General features: G+C 45.2%; 1 protein-coding gene across 4 annotated transcripts; it reads left to right on the forward strand.

Annotated features, from left to right (window-relative positions):
• Positions 1-27,152, forward strand: LOC135499707 (zinc finger protein 468-like). Of its 4 annotated transcripts, XM_064790640.1 has the most exons (5): positions 1-140; positions 2,561-3,520; positions 8,897-8,978; positions 22,708-22,802; positions 24,845-24,914. In XM_064790640.1, exons 2-5 carry the CDS (start codon positions 2,669-2,671, stop codon positions 24,857-24,859), a joined length of 1,044 nt encoding a protein of 347 aa, XP_064646710.1. In that variant the 5' UTR covers positions 1-140; positions 2,561-2,668; the 3' UTR covers positions 24,860-24,914. The 4 variants fall into 4 exon arrangements, with proteins under 4 accessions (XP_064646710.1, XP_064646707.1, XP_064646708.1 ...); XM_064790637.1 differs by lacking the exon at positions 22,708-22,802 and having other exon boundaries at positions 24,845-27,152; XM_064790638.1 differs by lacking the exon at positions 24,845-24,914 and having other exon boundaries at positions 22,708-24,156.
• Positions 27,153-27,483: the final 331 nt, after the last annotated feature.

Consider the following 27,483-nt stretch of genomic DNA (forward strand, 5'->3'; position numbering starts at 1 on the left):
ATGAATTTTCGCTTATTTGTGGCCTCCAAAAGAAACATTTTGAAGTCCAACTTCAGATTTTTATGCGCTGATTTAACTTTATAAATAAAGTTAGATCTTTTTAATATGTTTTGATATAGCTTTATGACTGATTTCAGCCGGTAAATCGTAAAGCAATTTGTGCAAGATTTTCCGATTTTTCTTTGCATATGGCATGGCATGATATATGATATTGAATAGACGTGCATGCCTGCATACATTGTCACGTGTATAGGCCTACTTTGTGTATACCTGAGATTCAATCAATGGGTGCGAATCTATGCCACATGTTTAAAAGCATATTTAAAGTCATCACAATAAAATCTAATTTCCAAATTTCCAGAACGCTTCATTCATGACATTTGTGTTGAACTTGAAGATAGGCGAGTTGTCTAAAATTTACCAGCGTCCAACACCCAGTCGGTGGCAATGGTGGATTCGACGGCTTGTGGTATTCGACGCGATGGCTCGATGACGCGATCGTTGCTATGGATTTTGCTAAAATACGGAATCCCATGATCCTGGACTCCGGGCTCCTGCTTCAATAGCAGAGGTTTTAGCTCGGCCTTCCCATACCCAGCTACGGTATGTGGAAGGATGTGCCCCCCCCCCCCCCAGCCATGGCCACTGAAGATTGGTCCCCGCAGTTGATTTTGATATTTATAGGATTCGCGGAAGTTTCAAAGCATGCAAAATGACCGGAGATTTAATTGACACACAAGCTTCTACATCCTGAGCTTCAGGTTTTTGATACTCCTACGTCCCATACAAAACCCTGAGAAAATCCATTAGAATCGACAGCGAAGGGTGGCTGTTCTGATAACCTGATACACTGTGCGTAATGTATGTATATATAGTGTTTTATATGACAATAAAATGTATATGAATAAAGTTTAAGATAATCCTATTGTTAAATCGTTTTATACCTTATCGATTCTATGCTGTTAAACATTGTGTAGACGTGTAATTGTGTTTTAATTAAGTAATGAAATAAATTTGCAGCGGGGTGCGCGCAATACGAAGGAACAGCACTGAAAAATTCAGAATTTTCATAAATACCCGGATGTTCTAAAAATAGCAGCTAATGAAAATACGCGTTTCTCGGCGCCGATTGAAATTTAACTAACCTACCTCGGACCCGAGCCCTATGGCGCAAAAGACTATACAATTGATAGTGCATCTGAGAGCATTAATTCCTGGGTCCGTGGTTTACGAATTTCCGAGACTCAAATACAACCGACGCTCTGATTGGGCGCTTTTTTTTCTGCCGCTACAATCCGTCTGAAGGGCATGGATTTCCCCAGGGGTTTGTAATAGCGAGAGCTGGAGCATATGGAAAACCACTGGGTGCCGAGGATGAAGCTTCTAGTGGCCAATGTCAGATGTCATGTGGTAGTCTGTCAACAATCGGAATTTTGCACATGTGCAGTTTTTTAGACTCAGTCACTCAGTCCCTTTTCCGTCCCTTGACATCTCCCCCCCCCCCCCAGACATCAGCCCCTATAGGACATTTAATATTGCCCCCTATGGCATATCCCCAGATATGGACATGTCCTGGTTGGAGATGCCCTAGGGGAAAGATGTCATACGAGGATTTATAATTCCCAAATTAAACATTTTCCAGGAGATGTGCCCGTTCAATACATCTAGACCCAGCTAATTTTTCTTCAACCTTACCTTCAATATTTTGTTCGTTAACGAGGAATAAAAATTTGATGTCACTCGCACATGTCGAACATGTTGTGTTTTCTCATTTGGTGATGCCGGTTTGGACATTTCCACTTCTGCCGTGCTGAACGGATATTCAGAGCCAACCTTGTCTCCAGGAACCAGCTATATTTAGGTGTATTTAGCTGTATTCACGGTAAGACACCAGTGGCTTGCATAGCAACATGGCGCATGGTTTTATCAAAAATGCGAACTTGTGGGAAACGAAAAATGGTCGGATTTGATACGGTGAAAACAGCTGGAAAGGGGTTGGTAATGATCGGTTCTTTTTTATTTTCCTCCACTTATGATTCTATGTATAAATTACAGTCCAAGCAGTGATATACTTTAAAAAAATTCCAACTTGATCGCGTCATCGAGTCATCGCGTCGTCGAGTCATCGAGTCGAATACCACAAGCGGGATTCGACCAGGAGGAAATGAAAGGGCTTCCCAATATCACAGAAGCCTTGTGATTTTAGACAACATCTCCCTTATCTTAGACACACTCACCCAGTGTCCTGAAATTTTCAGGAAATGTGTCTGTGTACTTTTTTCGTTTATGGCTACCTAATTCTATTTTGATGACTTTATACCTGGAATTAAACTTGGTGGACGCTGCGCTGGTGGAAGCTGTTTAGGATGACCGATCTGTTGCAACCTAAAAACTCGTTACACTAGAATAAGTTTCCCTGTATTATTACTATCGGTGTATTGAGGTATTTTAAAAGGCATTTTTTGTCATTTCAGAATGCACAATTTAGGCTAGGGTGACTTTGACTCGTCTGTATTTTGGCATCGAAATTGATTTACAATTTTGTTTATTGTCATTGCAGGTTGACTGTGTTGTTATTAGCGGGAAGTCGTTGGTGTGCACTACAACTCCATCATGCCAGCGACGTGAATACATAATCGACTGGGTGCCGTATGGCAGGTGACTTGCAATGGATGACAACAACAAAAATGTTGGGAACGACCCGATCGAAATGGAACACGATGTAGGACTAAGAATGGAGTGTTCCGAAGAGACGGATGATCGAACATTTGTCCAGGTTAAGCGTGAACCCATCGAGAATGAAGAAGAGGGTTCCGCTGATGAGGTCGGGTTGGATTCAGGGTATCATATCAAAGCTAAACCGCCTCAAGATGACAATTTCACTGTGATACGACATCATGGCCTTGTAAAACCCACTACTTATGATGAGGGGTGTGAGGAACGGTGTGTTCGTGTTAAGAATGAGCGGTATGAGTCGATAGAATCTCGTGATGATCAGATCAAGTTTGAAGCAAGTGGGCCTGATAACATGGTGACATTTCAATATGAAACGTTTTCCACCAGTTCTCCAGATCAAATAATGACATATCCTGATGGTAACATTCCATTTGTAGCGGATAGACAAACAGAATCGCATGATTTCAAGTCAAAACGAGTTTGTTTCAAAACAGAAGAGTCGGTTGAAGATGCAGAGAATGTCAAATATGAAGAGTATTCTGGTAGTACTGGTGGCACTGAAGCTTCATCAAATGTCTATGACTTCCCTCAAGCTGCTGCTGAGAAAGACTCGACGCATTTACAACATGACTGGCAGGGTCTGGCTGGTCCAGAGGATGCTGGTGACGAGGAGAGTGCAGGGTCTCCGTCTTATTGCCAACCAAACTTTTCTGCTGCTCGGCCAGGACAGCTTCCGATTCATGTTGTTGATCCGTTACACGGTGATGAGATGAAAATGGAGGAGGAGGAGGAAGAGGAGGCCAGTTTAAGTGTGACAGGAGTTATACCTAATTTGCATACACAGGTTAGTATTCAACTCTAATTTGCGAGGGCATGCGTGTCTGTTTTTAACAGAAAATGTCAAAACTTGTCTTGTTTTAGATCTATTGAAAAGTTTGGGCGATTTTATGCCCTGGTAATATGTAATGATAAAGTAGGAAATATATAGGAAACTGGGGAGCCTTGAAGGCTTGATTGATGAGTCTTGTAGCATCATAGCCTTGTGGTAAATGCTGCTGGCTATCATGCAACACGAACAAACATGATCGTTCCATTATCATGCTTTATCCTGATTGCTTATATCACATTAAAGTGTGATATTAGAAGTCACACAAAAACATGATTGTGGAGTTAAATAAAAGCATGGTTACGTTGCAATCACTGTTTAGCCTGAATAAACCAAATCACAGAAAAGTCTGATTGTATTGCAATCATAAAAAAATGTGATGATACCAATCACTGTTTAATAGCCATATCTAAGAGGAATCACGCTTTCACTGGAATTTGGCTTTTTGGCTCATGACTCCCTACGACGACATCATATAACCTCGGACACAGAATGAATTTCGATCTGATCTGATTCTCGACTTGGCCACCAGGAGGCCAAAACTAAAAAAGGTAAAAAGTGCAATATTTCGCTCATTAGTGACTTGTTTTCGATGATATTTTTATGGTACATGTAGGTACTCCAATCACCAATACATCACATGCCATACCGACTTTGGTTTGACCGATATACTTTACATGTAGCATGTTTCTTAACCAGGATGAATTCCTAATCACCAAATATCTATAGGGTGAGTACAAATGGCCCCTGGCCGTTTCATTTAGTTGACCAAGGAGTGGTAGTTATCCTCACACTTTGAGAGGTAGGCCTATTATTTATCCTTGAGATAGAATAAATGGTTGGGGAACGGGATCATCTTAAGAAATCTATGTCATGTCAAAAGGACATGTACGGCACTCTTGGGGAGGGTTTAGACACTTTGATTCAGCTATAGTCTAATAATAAAACTATCGGGACAGCGTGGTCATTTTAGGCCATTTGACAGAAAATATATTTGATGCATGTGCATTTATCTTAGTATGTATTTTGAGATTATCCCTTATGTTAAACAGATGGTTGATGTAACAAAGTTTAAAATTTATACAATGTGGTTTTATTTGCAATGATGTAAAAAAAATTAAACATACATTGTACATGAGCAAGAAATAGAAAATACACCATATATACACCAAACACACCACAAGCAGCAAGATGCCTCAGTGTAAAGGAAGCCATCTGCAAAACATGGAATTGAAACTGAATTTCTTTTTAAACATGTTAACAATTTTTTTTGTATTTTCAGATGTCTGATTCTCTCGTCAGTGAAGATAAAATTTCAGGGTCAGGGTCATCCGACCCTGCGCATGGGCAGGAGCAGGCGGTACAAGCTGCTTTGCCTTACAACACGCAACATGTCCAACAGAAAAAAACATATAAAAAGTCCAAGGAGGAATTAGCCAGGCATGCTGCTTTCAACTCGAAAAAGCAAACGTACAAAAGGTATTTGCAAGAAGGTGTGTCAGCTGATCAATTCTGATTGGCTAATTTCACAGGATTCGTGGTTCTTTACGATATCGACATGAACAAGTACACAGTTCATGGGAGCGAGGAGTTTATGACGAACTTTAACCCTTAAAAGGCCAAGATAATAATACGGCCGTCTCCCCCACCGCCAAATTAATAATAGTAATTTTCTCTGAGACAATCAGAAATTTCGATCTCAAAACACACCAAAAAGTTCTGCACCATTGTATAGCAAATACGCTGTGTAATTGCGGCCCCACACGCAAACAACACGCTGAGATCGTCAGTTTGTGATAGTGTTGCAGTATGGTGTTAGAATATTGAACTAAACTGGGCATGGTGAAAATTCGATGATCGTCGAAGTTGGTGTCTTTGCCAAGAGTCGACGATCGTCGCAGTTGGCCCTTTAAGGGTTAAGAACAACTCAGCGCTGGTCAAATATGATGCTGCTAGGACGTACTCGTATAGTCTTAAACAGCTCGACATAAAACCCAAGACTGCAGTGGCGCCCTCGCCAACTAAAATGCGAAAACAGATGGCTTCATTTACACCAAGGAAGAGAAGACTCCACAACGCTGCACGTGAAATGCTCGGAAAAAGTAAGGGGCCGGGTAGGAAGACATGCCATGCAACTGCTGAGGAGACCATTAACCCTGACAAAGGTCCTGCCCGCCCTAAAAGGAAATGCATCATGAGAGCATCACCAGCAAGCAACGACTGTAAGCACATGTGATATCCTTTTCTGTTTCGTTGAAGAGATTCATCCATCATGTAGGAATCAAGTCAGAATAGAGATTCTTCAGTCAATGAATTCAATCAATCAAAATTCGTTCCCCGAACAAGACTAGGTCACTCCGTGATCAAGAAGGGATGGAAAATGAAGTTGTTCCATTAGGTCCGTTGAGTAAAATGGTGTGGTCATTGTGTAGTGATTAAAAACTGTTGCAGATTGAAACAGTGTGTATTATTGTAATATTTTCAGAGGCAGGATCACAAAATTCCTATGAAGTGGGTTGCCGTAAATTATAATGCAGACTTCTGGCTAGGAGAGGTGGAGAGCTTCACAGAAGGAAAGTAAACGAATAGGTTTTTAAGCCAGTGGCGAGTTCAACCAATAAGTATATTGAAAAAGATGACAGAGCAGTGCTGTCATACGGTGAAATTCTGTGCAAACTTCCAAATGCACTAGAGCCAATCAGCAGCAGACACTGGCCTCTGCCACTGGCTGACTATATCATGACAAATACTTTGATGATGGATGTTCATGGTACAAAAATTTTAATTCTATTACCAATAACTTCCATCATCAAAGTTTACACCTTCAAAGTTTTCTATTTGTTCATTTCACTTAGGCCTACTTGTTCATTATTTTCAAATTCATCAACTTCTTCCCAAATTGATTTGAGAGTTCCTCAAGAAGGCTGGAAAGCTCAAAATAAAGAGACAGAAGTTTTACCTTTGTCTTTGCAGCTTTTAAAGGCCTACGTCGTTCGTTACAAATTTGAATTTGTAAATTGAATCAAAAATTTCCAGTTGCGAAAATACATACGAAATACAAATTTCAACATTGCCGTTGTGTTGACTGATACACAAATACCTTGAATACCAAGTTCAAGCAAATTTCAACATTGCCGTTGTGAAGACTGATACACAAATACCTTGAATACCAAGTTTAAACAAATTTCAACATTGCCGTTGTGTAGACTGATACACAAATACCTTGAATACCAAGTTCAAGCAAATTTCAACATTGCCGTTGTGTAGACTGATACACAAATACCTTGAATACCAAGTTCAAGCAAATTTCAACATTGCCGTTGTGTAGACTGATATACAAATACTATGAATACCAAGTTTAAACAAATTTCAACATTGGCGTTGTGTAGGCTGATATACAAATACTATGAATACCAAGTTTGAACAAATTTCAACATTGCCGTTGTGTAGACTGATATACAAATACAGTAGAACCTCTCTATTAAGGACACCAATGGGACTGACTAGTGCTATCCTTAATAGAGAGGTGTCCAGATTAGAGAGGTCAAATCGAATGGAAACAACCAACTTGGGACCAAAGCTAGTGCCCTAATAGAGAGGTTGTCCTTAATAGGGAGGTGTCCGCTAAGGGAGGTTCTGCTGTACTATGAATACCACGTGTGAGTCTACAAACCAGGACTCATTCCCCACAAATTCCTTTCAAGAAGGACAGAGTAAAACTGTCCATATATGACACGTAACGTTCCAAATTTAATCCGGAGAGGTAGTCAATGTCCTTTTAGAGTAACTGAACATCCTTGCCTGCAGAATAAATAGTCTGGCTCTGAGACATTCCGAGCCCTAAAGCCAAATCTGTCTGGTCAGAATTATCAAGGGAACCAGGAAGAGAGATGAAAAAATCTTTCCTCTCTTCCTCACTGAGGGATGCAACACAATTTGCAACAAAGTCAACAGGACGTGCCTTCTTTGTGATGGGAGCCTCCAAGTCATCCAATGTCTCCACTACCACGCCCTTGTTCTCCTTTCCTTCCCTTTGGCTTTCTGCCAGGGCTGGGTGTTGATAGTTTTGCACAGATTGTACAGCTGTCCTGGCATTCTACAAAATCAACAAAAGCAGTACCTGTGGTATTAAAGCCAATTTTTTCCCTTTTTTTCTCGGTGCAGATTGAACATTCGGCAAAGATTATCACAAACAGATGGCGGATGCATATTCAGTGAATCGTTGCCAATGTCCACTTCATAGACGTCCAAAAATTCGGCTTGAAATTTGTCCTTTGGCTGCAACCTGCAACATATGTAGCTCTCTCTCCACACACACACGACATAACGTTTGTAGAATTGTCTGATGTTGCCATTCTTGACTGCAGAATAATAAAAAAAGTTACGAAGTGGCCATGTACATAGGAGACTGCTGTGTACGCAGGAACAAGTTGGTTGCATGCACAGCAGAGGCGAATTAACATAACCGTGTCATCAATGACCTCAGTTGGAGAAAAGACTTTGTGGAATTCTCAGACTGGTCAAGAAGTAAAAATCCTGTGCTATTCTATTCAACATTTGGAGCGTAAAGACCTACTAAATTGTTGTTTGCTGAATCTATCTCCTTGATTCTTGAAACCTTGGGTGACAATGGTCCCGTTGTGATTTTACTGACCCCATTCTACATCTGGCTATGACCCCAAGTAAATCTTATGACGTATGGTGCCCCGGTTTTTGGATGGCATGTGTGCCATATGACCAAAACAGTTTTCTCCAGCCAGCGATGTCTGCTGTGTAGGCTACTCTAGACAATGCGTGTGCCTGTACATTGTATACACAGCATGTTGTGTATTCAAGAGAAAATGTTCCTGGGATTCACAGCAGGTAGCATAAAATCGGAGACGTGGCTTTATAATGAGCCTAATGAATATTAATATAAAATGCTGTGAACATAACACTACTGTCTGTTGCATACACAGCATGCTGTACACATATCCTCTTCCAAAAAGTTACAAGAAACTAGACATTACAGTTATCATGACTGCACCAGTATCACTACATTTAGGGGTAGTCCTGAATGTTAAAGTTCTCTGAATGCAAGTGAAAAGTGCAGAAGGAATAGTCCTACTACAACCACACGATGGAGCTATGATAAAACACTAATTTAATAATTGTTTGCCAGAAGGTATATAAACTTCAAAGATTGGTAAACAATCGATTTCCAGTTACCAGACTAGAGTGCCAGCTTCAAACTACTGGTAATATTCTTGATAAGGCAGCTATTCCTCATAGGGCGTGGCCCCATTCACTTATTCACACCATAAAGTTCTCTGAACCATTCATCCTCAATTTCAGCGACCAGCCACCCAACTCGGGCTGACAAGACCTGGAACTGAAGCTTTGGATCTCAGACAGGCTGTTGGCCAGTCCACTGGTGGTGAGTATTTCATACTTTTCGAACCTCTCATCCTATGGTGTCAGCAGTACCCTCTTCGCGAATCTCCCACTTCTCCGGGTCACTGCCATTGTTGCTGTCTACCTACTCCAAGGAAATCCTGCCTCGTACTAATGGCTACCTCTGCACCAAGGCCCTTGTATGGATCCTACATCCAGCTGTCCAGACTCATATATTACATTTGTGAGTCTGCCTCAAGATTGGCCAATTGTGGCTACACACTGGCCTCCTTTTGGGACCTTATACGCAGGGACAATGTATATGACATATGTATAGTCGTCGATTTTTTAACATGAAATTGAAATTTTTTATTGAATCAAATCTGCTAGTGCATAATAACAATCAAATTTGTGTAGTAATAGTACCCCGGTATATGATACGCACAGGAGTTACATGTAGCAATTATTTCGTGTCGTAGGCTATACATGTAGAACATTTCAACCCTTTCAGTGCGTAGGTACGACGGTGGTGGTACCAATATCGTGTCATTAAAATGCGCGGGTACCCATGTCAATTCCAGCAAAATGGCACGTCCGATAAAACGCTTCTCACTGGATCGGGTTATTAAACCTTGTATTGCCAAAGATGATAGTGACGATGATAATTTTGATTTGGGTGATGAATGTAGAGACTCTGAAGGTGAGAGAGAGGCAGATTCTGACTGGGAATATGACTGTCCACTGCGTGTTGATGCGGGTTCGAGTCCGCAGGTCGGGGATGATCCGGTAGCAAGTACAAGTTTTGTACGGCCTGCAGGTAGGAAACGTCCACGACCTACATCTACATCTAGCTCAGAAAGTGATTTTATGTCGTTCATACTCTACCCAGGTCAGACTTTTGCATATGTACTCATATCGGATCTACCCGAGGAATTATTTAACTAATTACATTAGAAAAATAACCAGCCAGTTCACAAGGCTACGTCCAGGCGGCGCCCCTGTACAGCCCATCAACCGTGCAAGCCGCCATATTGCCAGTACTTTTTCCTTGGCGCCTTGTATCACAAGCCCCGAGTTTCTGTTGCTGTTTGCGTTGATTCCCCCGCGACAGTATTGAGAAGGATCCTCCCCCGGACGTCCGTTTGGAGCTGCCGATTTCAGGAAGCGGGTGAGACCATTCCTTTACCCATCTTTCCCTGATTTCGTCACTTAGAACGCTTTTTCTTCGCCGTTCTCCCAAAAAATTTTCTCGCTCCAGGCTCCGGTCACGTGACCAAATAAATCCAAGTTTTTCTTATCGCTCACTTTCTTTGTGTGGCCTCTCAAGATGCTGGCTCTGCCGCTCTTGTTAGCGTCCTTCTTGTCATTATTGGGCTTTCCAGCCCTCTTATTGGGCCTGTTACCCTTCTGGGTATTCAGGTGCCCGGGTGCCGGTGTATCGGGGATTATTAGTCCCCGTCCCGGTTCGTCCCCGGCTCGCCAGTCCGCCCCGTCGGACTCTGCGACTGCGGTTTCGTCCGCTGCCGGGACGCTGCCTTCTGCTTCTCCGGCCCCTCGGCCGTCGAAGAAGCAGAAGCCGACCCGGAGAGGCCCCAGAAAGTCTGGTGTGGCCTCTTCTAAGTCCCCCTCCGCTGTTTCTTCTCAGCGGGGGCGAGGCCCCCGGAGCTCTGGCGCTGTTTCGGCGCCCGACTCCGGGGCTCGGGCCGGGCACCCTCCATTCGGAGGTGTGCTCCCCGAGTTCTCTCCTAGGTTGAGCGCCGGTGACCCCCTCATCGGGGCGCCCCCTAGGGAGATTGGCTCCTCCCCCCTTTCACAGGGGGTCGAAGTGAGCGGGACTCTGGACGCTTTGCGTCCCGATCCCCTGGGCGTTGAGCATACCCCGCTGGAGGCAGACCTCCTGATTCAGGAACTCCTCCGGCTACCGGCCGTGGAGTCCTTAGTTACGTCTAAGCCCCCACCTGGCCGGGTTTCCTCCGCCCTCCCCCGTCGGGACCCCCCTGCTGCGGCATTGGGTCGTCCCCCGTCCTCCTCCGGGTTGGATGTGCCTCCGGCAGTGTCTTCGGTTGTGACTATCTCTTCAGATTACACCGTCACATCTGACCGCTCTGAGGCGACGGGGCGTATCCCATCGGGTTATGAGGCCTGGCAGGCGGCTCACCCCAATTTCCGTCCCCTTCTGAGGACGTCGACCGCCTCCCCGTGGGTTACTGCAGACTCGGGCGTCACCCCCCCTGTTCTGCCGCCCCCTCTTGTCTCGCACGGAGGTGACCTACCCCCCTGGGGTAGGGGTGCGACAATGGGGCATTACTTCCGGTCTAGAGACCCTAGGGTCCATCCGGACGTCGGGAGGGTTCGCCCCACGATTTCGCCGGTGCGACCCCGTCCCTCCCTGTCTGGCTCTGCGGGTCTGAGCTCCACCCCCTTTGTGGTGAGTAGCCCCCCGCCATCCCTGCCTGCCCCAGGTATGTCCAGACAGGATCCCCGGCCTATCGCACCGGGCCTTACGGCCCAGCAGCGTCAGGTCCTGCAGAGTTTGGCTGCCCATCTGGAGACCAAAAATCTCTCAGATAGGGCCCCTCAGCAGCAGGCCGGGAGACCAGTGGCCTTTGAGCTGCCCCAAGTCCCCATGGAGGTCGACTATCAATTCGATGAGTCGCAATCTTCCATCGGGCAGGCCCCTCAGGCTGACTGCCCCTCTGGAACAGAGGACCCCACCATTGTGGCTGGGATGCGCGATCTTCGCGCGCTCGTCCGGCAGTTCGTGCCGACCGAGCATTGTCCTCTCCCGCCGGTCAACCCCGCGCTCGGCCGTGCTCCCTTCGATCTTTTCGGGGATGCCGACGAGCCGGACTTGGCTGCCGTGCCGGACCGGGCACTCGATGAGTTGCCCCCCTCCCCTGCCTTGATCAGAGCCTCTCATTGGCTCGATTCAACGCTTAGGGACACGGCGCCGTCCTGCGGGGGCCACCAGCGCTCCCTGGTCTCGACTTTGCCGTCGACTGGACCGGGAGCCTGGACGAAGGCGGGGAAGCGCTTCACGGCCACTTCCCCTCACAGTCCTTCGTATAGGCCAGAATACTATAGAGTATCGCCGTCGGGGACTGACCCGGTCTCACTCATCCCCTTGAGGGATGATGTGCAGCTCGCCGGGTTGGTCGTTCCGAAAGTCCTCACGTCTGCTCCTATGAGGGATGCCAAGAACGATGAGGCCCTGGCCAAGGAGACGCAGTCGGTGTTATCGTACGCCGACTTGACGCTCTGTGCCCTGTCCAGGTCGTTGGCTGCGGACGCCACGGATGAGCAACGCATCCTGGCTATGTCCTTACAGCAGTCACTGCAACATGCCAGTGACTTAGCTGCCAAACAAGCAGCCAACGCGGTGCTGAAGCGCCGGGACCTCCTCATCGAGGGGCTGAGTGTGGTCCGCGCCCAGTTTCTGCGCGGGGCCTTGCGGACCGCCCCTTTGGGCGGTCCCTTCTTATTCCACGATTCGCTGCCTGATACCTTAGGGGCTCAGCGCGAGTCGGATAAGAGTCGTGAGGGGGACCCTCCTCCCCCCAGACAGGCCCCCCGCCCGCGTTCCTCTTCATGGTCCGCGGGCCGGGGACGTCAGCCGGAGTTTAGACGCCCCCGGGGTGCGTCGGCCTCTCGTGGGCCCTCGGCCTCGCAGGGCTCCTCCGGGTCTTTTCGTCCCCGAGGGCAGACAGAAGCTGCGGCTCCAGCCCGCCCCTCCAATAAGCGCCACCGCTCCTCAGGTCAGGGCGGAGGTGGCGGGCAGCCCAAGCGCCCCTTCCGGCCACAACAGCGGAAGGGTCGCGGGGGCAGGCGTCGGTGACTTGTCACCTTCTCCTCGGGCGCTAATAGGCGACACTCCCTCGGACTCTGTCGTTGGGGGCCGACTGCGCCATTTCGCAGCCTTTTGGGTCGGATGGTGTCAAAAAGGCTCCCCAGTCCCGGACATGCTCCGGCACGGGGTTCGCCTCGATTTTGCCCATTCTCCCCCAACGACATCGACTCCCCACCCGGTAATACCCCCCGTGGACCTGGCCAGGGCCGAAGCCCTTCGGTCCGAGGTCAACTCCCTCCTCCAGAAGGAGGCTGTCACGGTGGTGGAAGACCACTCCTCCCCGGGCTTTTACAGCCACATCTTCTTGGTTCCGGAGAAGTCGGGAAAATGGAGATTGGTCATAGACCTGTCCAGCCTGAACCGGTTCCTCAGGGTACCCAGTTTCAGGATGGAAACAACAAGGTCAGTGGCAACAGCGGTGCAGCCCGACGATTGGGCCGTCTCCATGGACTTGCAGGATGCGTATTTTCACATCCCAGTCCATCCAGACTTTCAACATTTCCTTCGCTTTTACTTCGAAGGCAAAATTTATCAGTTTCAGGCCTTGCCTTTCGGCCTGGCTTCCGCCCCGCTTATTTTCACAACCGTCGTCAGGGCGTTCGCCGCCCCGTTTCACGCTTTGGGCTTCAAGCTCCATTGCTACTTAGACGACTGGCTGCTACGTTGCCAATCCCGTCCCCGTCTTCTCAAGCAGACTCGGTTCTTGCTCAAGACGGCGACCCAGGCCGGGTGGATAACAAACTTAGAAAAATCCGAGCTAGACCCGTCTCAGGATTTTGTCTTCGTGGGAGTACGTTTCCGTACCAGAGAGGGCCTCATGTCCCCACCTCAGGACCGGGTCACCAAGATCCGGTCTCTGATTCGGGCTTTCCGTCGTCGAGACAGCGCCACAGCCAGACAGTTCCTGTCCCTGCTGGGCCTGCTCAATTCGGCGGCGGACCAGGTTCCTCTCGGTCGCCTGTATATGCGCCCCCTCCAGCTCCTCCTACTCTCGAGTTGGCGCCCCTTCTCGGACCCACTCGATCGAGCAGTAGCACTCCCTTCCATGCTACTGGAGGACGTTTGGAGGTTCTGGGGGACGGGGACGGAGCTCCTCCGCGGGGTGCAGCTCCGTCCGTTACCCCCCCAGATGTTCCTCTTCACGGACGCCTCCCTCTTCGGATGGGGGGCTCACCTGAACGAGGGCGACCTGACCACCAAGGGCACGTGGTCAGGGGAGGAGTCTCGCCTTTCGATCAATATTCTCGAAATGCAGGCTGTCATCCTAGCCGTGAAGGCCTTTTCGTCCCGGTTACGGGGTCACAGGGTATCTCTGTTCTCCGACAACTCGACTGTCGTCGCCTATATTCGGAGACAAGGGGGAACGAGGTCCGACACTCTGTGTCGTCTGACATGGGACCTCCTACAATTTTGTCGTCGGCTGGACATCCAGCTCTTCCCCCGTCACATCCCCGGCAAGAGGAACATCCTGGCGGATGCTCTCTCCAGAGCCGATCGCTTAGTCCAGACCGAGTGGACCCTCCATCAGGAGATTGTGTCCCGGCTGGCCGGGATGTGGGATGCGCCGATTGTGGACCTTTTCGCCACTCGCCTCAACAAGAGATTCACCCTGTATTACTCCCCTCTCCCGGACGACGAGGCCTTGGGAGTAGACAGCCTGTCGGCCTCCTGGGACGGCCTCAAGGCTTATGCATTCCCGCCAACCCCTCTGTTGCTGCCGGTTCTGAACAAAGTGGCCTCATCGCGCGTCAGGCTTTGCCTGATCGCCCCTTGTTGGCCGAACCAAGCTTGGTTCCCGGTGTTGCTGGAGCTCCTGACGGACCACCCCCGCAGATTGCCGGAGTGGGACCGCCTGCTATATCACCCGATAGGCCGGGTCTACCATCAGGACCCTTCTTTCTACAGGCTTCACGCCTGGAGACTATCGGGCATTTCCTCCGAGAGAGAGGCTTTTCGGAGGACGTTATCCGAAAAGTCGCTCAGCCTCAAAGACAGTCTACCCTTACATCATACGACAGTAAGTGGCTCGTCTTTCGAGACTGGTGCGGGGAGCACGGAGTTTCTCCGATCGCTCCCACTCTTCCCAACTTCCTCGATTTCCTAAACTTTTTGTTTACGGTTCGGAAGTTTTCGGTCCAGGGGGTTAAGGGCTATCGCTCTGCCATTGCCGTCACCCTTAGACTGACAGGCTCCTGGCAACCGGCTTGGGATGACGCCTTGTCATCGTTGCTTCGCAACATGTCTCTGGAGCGTCCCCGCTCCTTACATTGCGTCCCCAAGTGGGATCTCTCGGTGGTGTTACGGGCTCTTATGAGATTTCCATTCGAGCCCTTGCACCTAGCAGATAGGAAGCATCTTACCTTTAAGACCGTCTTCTTGGTGGCCTTAGCTACGGCCCAGAGACGGTCCGAGCTCCATGCCCTAGCTTTTGACAAGCTAGCCTTCAATGAGAGGGGCGCGGTCCTAGAATTTGTCCCAGGCTTTATTGCGAAGAACCAGGCGCCTTCCACCTCCAGGCGCCCGGTTCTTATTCCATCCCTTTCCAGGGTGGTCTCTCGAGACCTCCCGGATAGAACTCTCTGCCCCGTCCGGGCCTTGAGGTTCTATGTCGATAAGACCAAAGACCCTGCCGTCCGTCTCGGCAGAAAGCGTCTTTTTCTGTCTTATCGCGAGGGATTCACACGGGAGATTGCGCCCGCCACGGTCGCCGGATGGTTGGTGGCCACCATCCGGCAGGCCTACTCCATGACTCTTCAGTCTCCGGAGCTTCGCCGCCTGGGTTCCGTGACGGCCCACGAGATTCGTGCCATCTCGACTTCATGGGCCGAATATAGGGGAGTCGCCTTGAACGAGGTCTTGGAGGCGGCGACGTGGAGTTCTCACTCCACTTTCTCCCAACATTATATGCGCGATTGTTCCGTGATGACTGACGGTATGCTGTCTCTCGGTCCAATCGTCGCTGCTCAGCACGTAGTCTAGGTTCTCCCTGCCTAGCCTACCCGCCGGACTCCTCACTCCGGATTCTCCGTCCTTCCCTCTAAAGATGGGGGGGAGGTGCGGACATTCATGCCGGGACGTGGTTCCCCTGTGCATGTGCCCCGTCCGGATGTCTTAGGTTGAGCCGCCTAGACTTTGTGGGTTGTCCCCGCACGCAGAGGGTGGTTACCCTCTTAAGTCCACACATTCTTTTGGCGAGGTGTGTGCTGAGCAAGTACCATGCGATGTGCTACCTTACTCTAGGGGGTAGTTGATAACCTTAAGGCCCTTTCCATTATTCTTTTATATGGTGGCCTGACCGTTGAGCCATGAGCATCCCCATTTCTCTTTGGTCTGGTTATCCCGGTCTCACCCGTTGGGTTCTGCTATGCGGCTTGGAGACAGTTCACGTCGCTACATGGTAAGTCACGTTTACCCACCTTCCTTAGGTTGTTGGTATTCGATGCAAAAGTCTGACCTGGGTAGAGTATGAACGACATAAAATTCCCATTTCCTGTGGAAATGTGATTTTATTAGTTCATACCTACCCAGGTCAGACTGCCCACCCGTCCGTCCCCACAGCAACGGGACTTACTTGAGTTGCTTGAGTAAAAAGTACTGGCAATATGGCGGCTTGCACGGTTGATGGGCTGTACAGGGGCGCCGCCTGGACGTAGCCTTGTGAACTGGCTGGTTATTTTTCTAATGTAATTAGTTAAATAATTCCTCGGGTAGATCCGATATGAGTACATATGCAAAAATCTGACCTGGGTAGGTATGAACTAATAAAATCACATTTCCACAGGAAATGGGAATGTCGAACTACACAATAGTGATACTGATGATTATCAGGCTCCTATTTTGTCAGACTATGTCGGCAGTGGAGACGATTCTGATGTCGGGGAAAGTGGCAATGCTGCTCCCGCCCCTGCCTGGGTGTGGAAAAAGTGTAATGGAGATGACTTTGACCCAGTTGACATTCCTTATACGGTCAGGAGGGCCTAAAAATATGCATGGGGGGCAATCTGGATCCAATTGACTTTTTGGCTCACCGTAAGGGGAGTCTATATGATAGCGCTGTGTCCGTCGTCGTCGTCGTCGTCGTCGTCGTCGTCGTCGTCGTATCCTAACAGTGGCACGTTTCTTAACTGCTAGGGCTATGAACTTGAAACTTTGTACACAGAATGCCCTAGGTCAGCTGACCTCTGACACTGATTTTCGGTCCGATCTGATTCTCTGTTTGGCCACCAGGGGGCCAAATGTCGATATCTAAAAAGTGTGATATCTCGCTTATTAGTGACTTGTTTTCGATAAAACTTTTGTTGTAGGTACTCATAGCAAATATACATTTTATATTATACGGGTTTTTAATTTGACCTTGTTTTCAAGGTCGCAGAGGTCATATGGCGTAAATTGGCCATTAGAGTGTAAACTATGGCACGTTTCTTAACCACTAAAGCTATGAACTTGAAACTTGGTACATATAACCCCCTATATCACATAGCCTCTGGTGCTGAATTGTGGTTCGATCTGATTCCTAACTTTGCCACCAGGGGGCCAAAAGTGGAAATCTAAAAAGTGTGATATCTCGCTTATAAGTGACTTGTTTTCGATAAAACTTTTGTTGTAGGTACTCATAGCAAATATACATTTTATATTATACGGGTTTTCAATTTGACCTACTTTTCAAGGTCACAGAGGTCATATGGCGTAAATTGGCCATTAGAGTGTAAACTATGGCACGTTTCTTAACCACTAAAGCTATGAACTTGAAACTTGGTACATATAACCCCCTATATCACATAGCCTCTGGCGTTGAATTTTGGTTCGATCTGATTCCTAACTTTGCCACCAGGGGGCCAAAAGTGGAAATCTAAAAAGTGTGATATCTCGCTTATAAGTGACTTGTTTTCGATAAAATTCTTATGGTAGGTACTGTTTTGAAGAATACATCACATATTATACGGGTTTTCAATTTGACCTACTTTTCAAGGTCACAGAAGTCATATGGCGTAAATTGGCTGTTAGAGTGTAAACTATTGCACGTTTCTTAACCAGTAAAGCTATGAACTTGAAACTTGGTGCATATAACCCCCTACATCAGATAACGTCTGATGTCGAATTTTGGCCTGATCTGATTCTTTATTCGGCCACCAGGGGGCCATAACGGAAAAAGGAAGAAGTGCAATATCTTGCCTATTTGAGTGAATTGTTTTCGATAAAATTTTATGGCAGGGACTCCTAGCAAGGATACATCACATTTCTTATGATTTTTGGATTTGACCTCCTTTTCTAGGTCACAGAGGTCAAATGGCGTAAATTGACCGTTCGAGTGTAACTATGGCACGTTTCTTAACTGCTAAAGCTATGAACTTGAAAGTTGGTACATGTAACCCCCTACATCAGATAATCTCTGACACCGAATTTTGGCCTGATCTGATTCTTGATTTGGCCACCAGGGGGTCAAAACTGAAAAAGTAGGACGTGCAATATCTCGCTTATAAATGACTTTTTTTCGATGAATTTTTTATTGCAGGGACTCTTAGCAATCACACGATATTGATCTTGTTGATGTCATAGACAATTATTGGTTGGATCATAAACTTATATATACTGCCCTGTCTTATTACTTGACATCAATACACATCTAAAAAAAGTCTTCATGCCTGATTGTGTTCACCATATTCTCCTCTAAACTAAGCATGATCCTGCCTAATAAAAGATGTATACGGTGAGCACAATGGCCCCTGGCCGTTTCATTCAATCTCTATATCACGGATGAACTGGTTACACACATTGTTACTGAGGCTAATAGATTTGCACAACAGTATACATGGCGGCTAAAGGTGATCAACTCAAGGATAACTCACGTGCAGAAGTATGGAAACCGGCTAACCCTGAAGAAATGATGACTTTTCTAGGGTTGATTCTTCTCATAGGCGTCGTTTTCAAACCACGTATCCACATGTATTGGGCCACTGACGAACTGTTGTCCACCCCAATATTCGTCCAAGTAATGACGAGGGACAGATTTCAGTTGATTATGAATTTTTTCCACTTTGTTCCATGTTGTATACTTCCACAGGGCTCTCATTGAGAACGCTGGAAAAAAGGATAGGAATGGTACTGATATCAGGAAACCATCTTGCATCCTGTCGTACAATAAACAGATGGGGGGAGTTGATATGGTTGATCAACAGCTGCATGAAATTCACACCTTACCCAAGATGTACAAATGGTACAGAAGGCTGGTTCTTCGCCTTGTTATGCAATGTACACTGAATGCACACTGAATGCACACAGGGTCTATCAGTTTCATACTGGGAATGAAATGTAGATTTTTTGGTTTTTGCACCTTGTCATTGGCTCCCTTCTCACATCAAGTCCTCGCCTAAATCAGGAGTTAGTAGCTCATGGGGCAGTAGCAAGGCTTTCTGGTAGGCACTGGCCGGCAAAGAAGAAGGCAGGGGAAGGAGCAGCTCAGACGAGGCCATGCAAGATGTGCAGAGTTTGTTACGCAAAGGGCCTGTAGTGGCTTAATCTTGTGAGGACTCTTCTTGCAATGAACTTCAACACGTGCTTTACAAAACTTCTCTTTAATGGTCAAACACGGTAAACTGAAATACACAAATTGAACCCAAACTAAATATTATGACATGTATGAAAGGCTCAGACTGGGTTCCCGAGACGGGGAACCAAAGAGGGAATAATATTATACAAGTGAGTGAAAAAAGGCCTATAAAAACTTACATAACATTTTCCACTTTGTCCTCTATAAACACTACGATATGATTTAAGGATTATGCGTAAGAGAGAGAGAGAGGGAGAGTGCATCCGTGCGGAAACGACAACAATCATCACCGGAGAATCCCGTGACGTCACCCAACACTCCCTGTGGCATTGCAACGTAGCCGAGGAGGGTGACGTCACAGGAAATGTAAAGAAGAAAAAACCCGCGAAAAACCCACATGGTGAAGCGCCGACAGGGCCTGAGGACCGAAACAGGTGGGAAACTAAAAACCATCTGGGTTTGCAAAACCTGCCCATCAGGACCAGGTCTGCATTAAAAGAAAGTTGTTTTGAAGCCTTCCACACAAAACTTGACTATTCAAAATAAATAAGGCCAGCATAAGATGACATAATATCTTCAAGATGACCCACATAATTACAAACATTCTGACATTTCACGCCAATGTGATTATAAACTTTTTATAATGAGTAAGACATTCATGGTAATTGACATTATCAAGCTGAGGAGTATAAAATCAAAACTGTGTTCATTTCAGGTACTTCATAGTGAATTGGAGTTTTTCAAATAAAATCACTTTTCAAAAACAAAAATTGAAATTTCTCAAATTTTTTCAGGGTTGTGGAGGAGACATACCAGTCAATTAAAATATAAAAAACAGAAAGAAAAACTAACAAGAAATACAATTTCAGTAATGTTTTATTGAACAATTTCAAATAAAAGTGAAATTCAAGATGTGGGTGTCTGCAATAAAGTGATTCCATTTAGTACGTTTTGTGAATAGAAATTAAATGGTTAGAAAAAAAAGGTGGATAAATCCCAACATGTTTTGTGTCGTTTCTCAAAATTATAAACAAATTCTACATTTTTGTACGTGTTGTGTTTTTAATTTTTGATGCACAGGGGATTCATTGGTTCTCTTTTTTCATTGCAGAACCAACCCCAACCCATCTTGAATTTGGAGTCCAAACCAAACTTCACCAAATATGCGCTAAACTACATGTAGGAAAAGCCGAAAACCCATCATCATTTGGAAATTTGCCAGTTGGAGTGCCATCATATCAAGACACACACGGTGAAAAATTGTTCCAAGTCTCTCCAGTAGAATTTGCAGACGATTTTCATGTTGATCTGTATAAGCCCTGTCTTTGTAAACAATGTGGAAAGGCGTTCTCTGGGAAATCTGCTCTGGAAATTCATGAGCGTTTCTGTGTCGATAAAAAATCCGTGCTCTTCCAGTGCCAGTTGTGTGACAAAGTATTCGAGCGGAAATGTAACTACACGCGGCATAAATGTTCCCTTGTCGAGGAACGGCCACATAAGTGTAAACTCTGTGAGAAGACCTTTGTGCGACCGAGTCACCTCGCTTGTCATGAGTTAATCCACACGGGGAAAAAGCCATTCAAGTGTAAATATTGTGAGAAAGGTTTCACCGAGAAGCCAAACCTTGCACGACATGAACTCATCCACACTGGAGAGAAACCTTTTGAGTGCAAATCGTGTTGCAAGGTGTTCACACAGAAGTGTCACCTGATCAGACACGAGCGTATTCACACCATGGAGCGGCCGTTTGAGTGTACGCACTGCGGGAAAGCGTTCATCCAGGAGAGTCATCTGGTACGTCACGAATTGATTCACACAGGCGAGAAGCGGTACCAATGTAAATACTGCCAGAAAAGATTTACGCAGAACAGTAGCCTCACGAGACATGAGCAGATTCATTTACCGAACACTGAAACAAGCCCAGCTAATGTCAATACCAGACAGACGGAAATCGATTCTAAAAATGTTTGTGGTCCAGTGGGACCAGTAGATCTTCAGAAAAGTCAGGCGGGGCCAGTCAATCTTCAAGGTAGTCTGAAAGTACCAACTGATTTAACAAATAGTTCAGGAGGACCTGCTGGCTTTCAGAAAAGTCTGCTGTGACTGGTGGATTTTTACAATAGTCGAGCTTGACCCTGTTGATCTTCAAAGTAGTTTTAAAATTGATTTTACAGACAGTTCAGGAACACATGTTGTTTTTCTGTAGAAGTCCGATGGGACCAGTGGATTGAATAAAAAGTTGAGCTTGACCAGTCAATTCTCAGAAAAGTTCGCAAGAATGAGCTGATTTAACCAGACCAGACAGTGAAATAGCAATTAAAAACAGTCCAGCAGGAGTTGACCAGTTGATTTTGCAAGTCGTGTTTTTAAATGATCAAAATACATTTTTGTAATCCAACATGACTTACGAATTTGACCAAACCTGACATAGTCCAGCTGGACAGCTTGATTTTACAGCCCTTCGAGGAAGTCCATTTGTATGTGACATTGTATGATGAATATTACTTGTAAAGATCTTTTTATCAATATTAACGTATGCAAATAGTGTGAACTGAGGTTTCCTCGAAAGAGTATACTTACACAACGTGAACATATTTACACACACCGGAGAAAAGCTCTGAATACGAATGGTCTGAGATGAGGTTCACTCCAACAAGTGGTCTTTAATACAAAACTTAAACAGGTAACATCCGTTCCATGGGAACGAGTGAATGGGTACTGCCCAAAAGGAGATCACCTGTACATGTAGTACTAATGCAATGCACTACATGCACTACTAGTACTCCCCTGTCTGGCCAATGGTTTTGCCTGTCTGATGTTACACCTTTAAGCTGTGTATTCATATTGGTGAGAAAAAAAATTGATGCGAGCATTTTTCAAAATCTAATGGATAAAATGATTGAAGTGCATTTCATATCATTGGTACGGTTCATGACCATTCATGAATGTCATCCGGTGTCCCATCCTGACTTGCACGCGTTTGCGTCACCACTATCGGGCGAGTGATTTAGCGATCTCAAAACATTGCGGGTCAAGATGCCGTCGTCCATTCTCCAAAGCAGACATAATATTGATTCAGGCATATCCTAAAGGGTTAAAAAGGGTAATTTTCTGATTGGTGTTTGTGCTCAGAAGCTCACACGTAGCTACACTTGTAGTATACGTGTTTGTGGAATGGTTTAAAGATACCTAATGGATGCGCAAAAAACGTGTAGAATGACTACATATGTGTATAAATTAAATAAAATGGATGGATTTTTGTTTTAGCGATAAAGCACAAGCAGTCTTTCTATTCAAAATGTGTTGTTCACTTAATTTCATTGTTGGTCATGTAAAAACATACTGGGGTGTATAAGTTGGTTCTTTCTCTCATTGCAGAACCTTTCCTAGTATGTTTCATGGCCAGCAGCATTCAGCGTGATTGTAAACCAGCAGCCATGACCATTAGCAGAGTGCCAGTACAATGTTCCCTGGTAAGTTCAGCAGCACAGCAACGTCTGTTGACCCAGAGGGGAGATGGCGAGGAACTAGTAAAGGAGCAACTTGGAAAAAATAAACAATTATGTATTCAGCTCAAGCTTAAGCCATTCATCTGCGAATTTTGTGAAATGCAGTTTAAAAGGAAGAGCCATCTTACAGAACATGGACGCATTCACACTGGTGAAAAGCCATTCAGATGTCAACAATGTGATATGACATTTACACGTAAAAGTAATCTTGTACAACATGAATATCTTCACACTGGGGAAAAACTATTCAAGTGTGAATATTGTGAGAAGAGATTCACGAGAAAACGAGATGTTACACAACATGGATATATTCATACTGGTGAAAAGCCGTTCAAGTGTAAACATTGTGATAAAAAGTTTCCTAGAAAACAGCATCTTGCTCAACATGAGCGTCTGCACACTGGCGAAAGGCCCTTCAGCTGTGAACACTGTGAGAAGAGGTTTCATCAAAAGACCGCTTTAAAACATCACATACTTCTTCACGCTGGAGAAAAGCTGTACGCGTGTTTACATTGCGACATGAAGTTCACGCAGAAGTCTGCTCTGACAGTGCATGAGCGTATTCACACTGGAGAACGACCATTTAAGTGTTGCCACTGCGAGCTGAAGTTTGCGCGTAAAAGTGATCTTAAACAACATGGACGTATTCACACGGGAGAAAAGCCGTTCGGGTGTGAATGTTGTGGAAGGAGGTTTGCTCGAAAACCGTCACTTACACGTCATGAATATACACATTCTGGACAAAAACCATTCAGATGTGACACATGTGAGATGAGGTTCACTCAAAAGTATTTTCTCACAGAACACGTACGAATTCACACTGGAGAAAAACCGTTTAAGTGTGGTCATTGTGAGATGAGGTTTACTCAGAAAGCTCAACTCAAACGGCATCAGCATGTTCACACTGGTGAAAATCTTTTCATGTGCCAGCATTGTGAGATGATGTTTACCAAAAAATCTCATCTTACACAGCATGAGCGTACGCATAGTAGGGAAAATCGAGTTCAGTCGTGATGAAGTTCACTGGAAAAGGTGATGTCACACAACATTGGGATATTTTTACCGGTGACAATTATTCAAGTGTGGGAAGGACGAAAATCTTTATACACAGCATGAAAAACACTGGTGAAATATTCACGTATGAAAAATGTGAGATCACACGGCGAATATGTTTTTTTGTTCTTCATTTAGGACCTTGAAATGTGTTTACCATCATTCAGAATGCCCTTTATTTACATATGTTGCTAAAAGGGGACAGTTTTCTTGGCTGCTTTCTGTTAGCTTACAGGGGTACGCCATTCATCCTCTAAAACCTCGAATACAGGGAATGAGTCTCTGCCCCCAATCATTGCAATGGTTTTGAATGGGGATGGGCCAATAAGTCCGGTATTATTCTTTTTATCAATGGCATAGGCCAATGGAGTCGCATGTGTTATAATCTTGCTCTGATCTTGGCTGACATTGACAGTGAAACGAAATCAACATCACTGGTTATAGTAGGCCCATTTCTTCTGATAAAAGAGACCCATTGTGTGGTTTCTTTAAAATTGATATTGAGATTTTAGAATCCCTCCTCCATTGTAATGATTGGGGGCGGAGCCTCATTCCTTGTATTCAAGGTTTTAGAGTATTTACTGGTGGATCAGGAAAACACAGTTATACACAATGCCAATGCAATTATCATGTATGCAAATTTGCTGAAACTTGGCATGGGTACATGTGTCTACACAGTGACACTTTTGAAATTTGTATTTAGTTTCAAATTCGATTACAGATGTACTTTGTTTATAGAAGGGTGTACATGTATGCCTTTAATCAATTTGTATTTTAGTTTCATATCTTTATCTGCATTTTAGCTTTCGGTTGAAACTTGTTGGTTTTTCTTTTAGCGTTCATACTTGTATTGAAATGGGATGCCACAATTTCAAGGAAGTAGAGTCTGCAATCTAAACTTGAAAAAATATCTACTGGGGTAATCATACTACAGGTCCCTTCTCTCATTGCAGAACCTTTCCCAGTGAATTTCATCACCAGCGACATTCATGACACTCATAGTAAATCAGGCACAACAACTCCTCTCGCTACAGCTTTGCCTGATTGTGAGGCAAATTCATTTGTTGGACTACAGTCTTCAAATTTCCCTAGTCACAATAGTGGAATTATGACATTTTCTATGATGGCCAAAGAGGGTGTTAAATGTAAGTGCGGTGTGTGTGATATGTCTTTTACTAGTGTGGCTGCCCTTAAATGCCATGAGCGTCTCCACGTAAGTGGAGGAAATGTCTTCAGTTGCGAATATTGTGGAATGATATTTATGCGGAAAAGTCATCTTACCCAACATGAGCGTATTCACACTGGAGAAAGACCATTCAAGTGTAGTCATTGTGCGATGAGTTTTGCACAAAAAGGTAATCTTCGACAACATGAACTGATTCACACTGGAGAAAAACCGCATGTCTGTGAGCACTGTGGCAAGAAATTCACGCAGAAATCTGCTCATGCTCGGCACGAACGCATTCACACTGGAGAGAAACCATTCAGATGTGAGGTATGCGAAATGAAGTTTGCACAAAAAGGGAATCTCAGGCAACATGAACAAATTCACACGGGAGAAAAGCGATTCAAGTGTGAGCATTGTGGGAAAGGGTTCATTCAAAAGAGTTTTCTTGAAGCGCATGAAAGTGTGCACAGAGGATTAAAACCTTTCAAATGTGAGCATTGTGAGAAGAGTTTCACTTCTAAAAGTAATGTTACACAACACAAACGCATTCACACTGGTGAGAAGCGGTTCAAGTGTGGACATTGCGAGATGAGGTTTACGCGCAGAAGTATTCTTACACAACATGAGCGAATTCACACTGGTGAAAAACCGTTCAGATGTGATCATTGTGAGATGAGTTTCCCTCAGAAGAGCGGTTTAAATCAACATGAACTTGTTCACACTGGCGAAAAACCGTTTCGGTGTAAACATTGTGATATGAGGTTTAGTCGAAAGGAGCATTGCGCAAAACATGAACGCATTCACACTGGAGAAAAATTCCAGTGTGTACACTGCGAGATGGCGTTTACGCAAAAAGGCAACCTGAACCAACATATCCATCGTATTCACTCTGGAGTAAGACCATTCAAGTGTAAATATTGCCATAAGGGATTTGCTTCTCAGGCGGATCTTAAACGTCATGGGTTTGTTCACCTTGATGTAAAACCATTGAAATCTTAGCATTCTTAGATGAGATTGCCAAATAAAAGGTTGTCTTACCAAACGCCGCAATGGTGGAGCTCAAATGTTGGCCAAAACCGAGGTGGCAGGCGGGGTTTTGGGCAAAATAACAATTCCACCCTCGCGGTTTTTGGTGCAACAACCTGTACCGACTGTGATGTATCAATTTCTATTCTAAAACATCTGAAACTAAACGATGAAGTGTGATTTTGACTGGTTTTTTAGTGCTTCCATATTCTGCATCAACCCAAGCTGTTAAAGTTGCCTTACTGTAATTGTTATGGTTACCTAATTGTAACGACTGCCATCGAAATGAGGCAAAGTTGGCAAATATTGCAAAATACATTTACCATTGTTTACACTCTAAAAATCAAGGTTTTGTAGAATTACACATACTCGTAAAAGTATACTTGCATGTCACGAACGCATTCACACTTGTAGTCTGACGCAATCCAAGGGTCCAAGACCATCATTATTGTATCAAGCACTTATTATTGCAAAAACATGTACACGCATGTGTCACAAAAAGAAGACTTTTTTCTTGGCTTGTTGTTGTTATGGTCTCAATAGCATTTAAGATGCTTGATGGACCAAAAACTGGCCAGGATTTTGGGATATAAACCCATATTTCAGTAGGATTTGGGAAGATTGCATCGGGATTTGCCAAAATTGCCTGTTGGGATGGGGATGGGGCATAGCCACAGGCACTTGGGTGCAGGATGCAAATTACCTCCCATTTCAGGGTGGTTTCTGTTTTAGAATATAAATTGATACCTTTAGCAAGGGCGGAGCGAAGACTTAGAGAAAAGTGGCAAGTCAGCTCACACTTTTCCGAATTTCATTGTTGAATTCAAAGGGTTGCCCACCCTTGGATTTCATCTGTGCCTAGTAAGTGTTGGCATTGGTTGTCATACCAAACACTGCTTCAGGTGGAGAGCTGTCATTTTGTCCAAAACCTCTGCAAAGCACCGTGGATTTGCTTTACATTTTAGCTCCATCTCTCACGATTGATGGGTATCATTACCATACTGCTACACAGCAGCATTTGATCACCTTGTATCTACCAGTCATTATAACCATTGTTTCAACCTTGTTACTGTTTTGAATTTCTCTAATAATAAATAAAAGTTGAGAAACTTGTCTTCTCTTGTTCCTTCTCCCTTACATTGCCCCTGTACTCTTCTCCTGGACATTGATATGTGGTCTTTGGCTTTCATTACCATGGAATTGCCGTTCTCCTGTGACGACTTTGACCAAGTCGCATGAATGATCCTGCTTGTTGCATCTTGACCAGTCGAGGGCTGTAATCACTACTCCTTACAGGTCCATTCATTAATAGGAATAAGACCAAGAGGTGAATGGGAGTGGACACCTTGATAAATATGATAATACGAAATGGCTGGTCTTGACCTCATGAGGACCCCA

The sequence above is a fragment of the Lineus longissimus genome, chromosome 15, assembly GCF_910592395.1.
Source record: "Lineus longissimus chromosome 15, tnLinLong1.2, whole genome shotgun sequence".
Taxonomy (NCBI): Eukaryota; Metazoa; Nemertea; class Pilidiophora; order Heteronemertea; family Lineidae; genus Lineus; species Lineus longissimus.

Bases quoted from the DNA above. Each gene is read 5' to 3' on its own strand.
- LOC135499707 (XM_064790637.1), top strand. From the start codon at position 2,669: ATGGATGACAACAACAAAAATGTTGGGAACGACCCGATCGAAATGGAA. The intron at 3,521-8,896 runs GTTAGTATTCAA...CCTCAATTTCAG, and splicing joins TACCTAATTTGCATACACAG to CGACCAGCCACCCAACTCGG. The intron at 8,979-24,844 runs GTGAGTATTTCA...CTCTCATTGCAG, and splicing joins TGTTGGCCAGTCCACTGGTG to AACCTTTCCCAGTGAATTTC.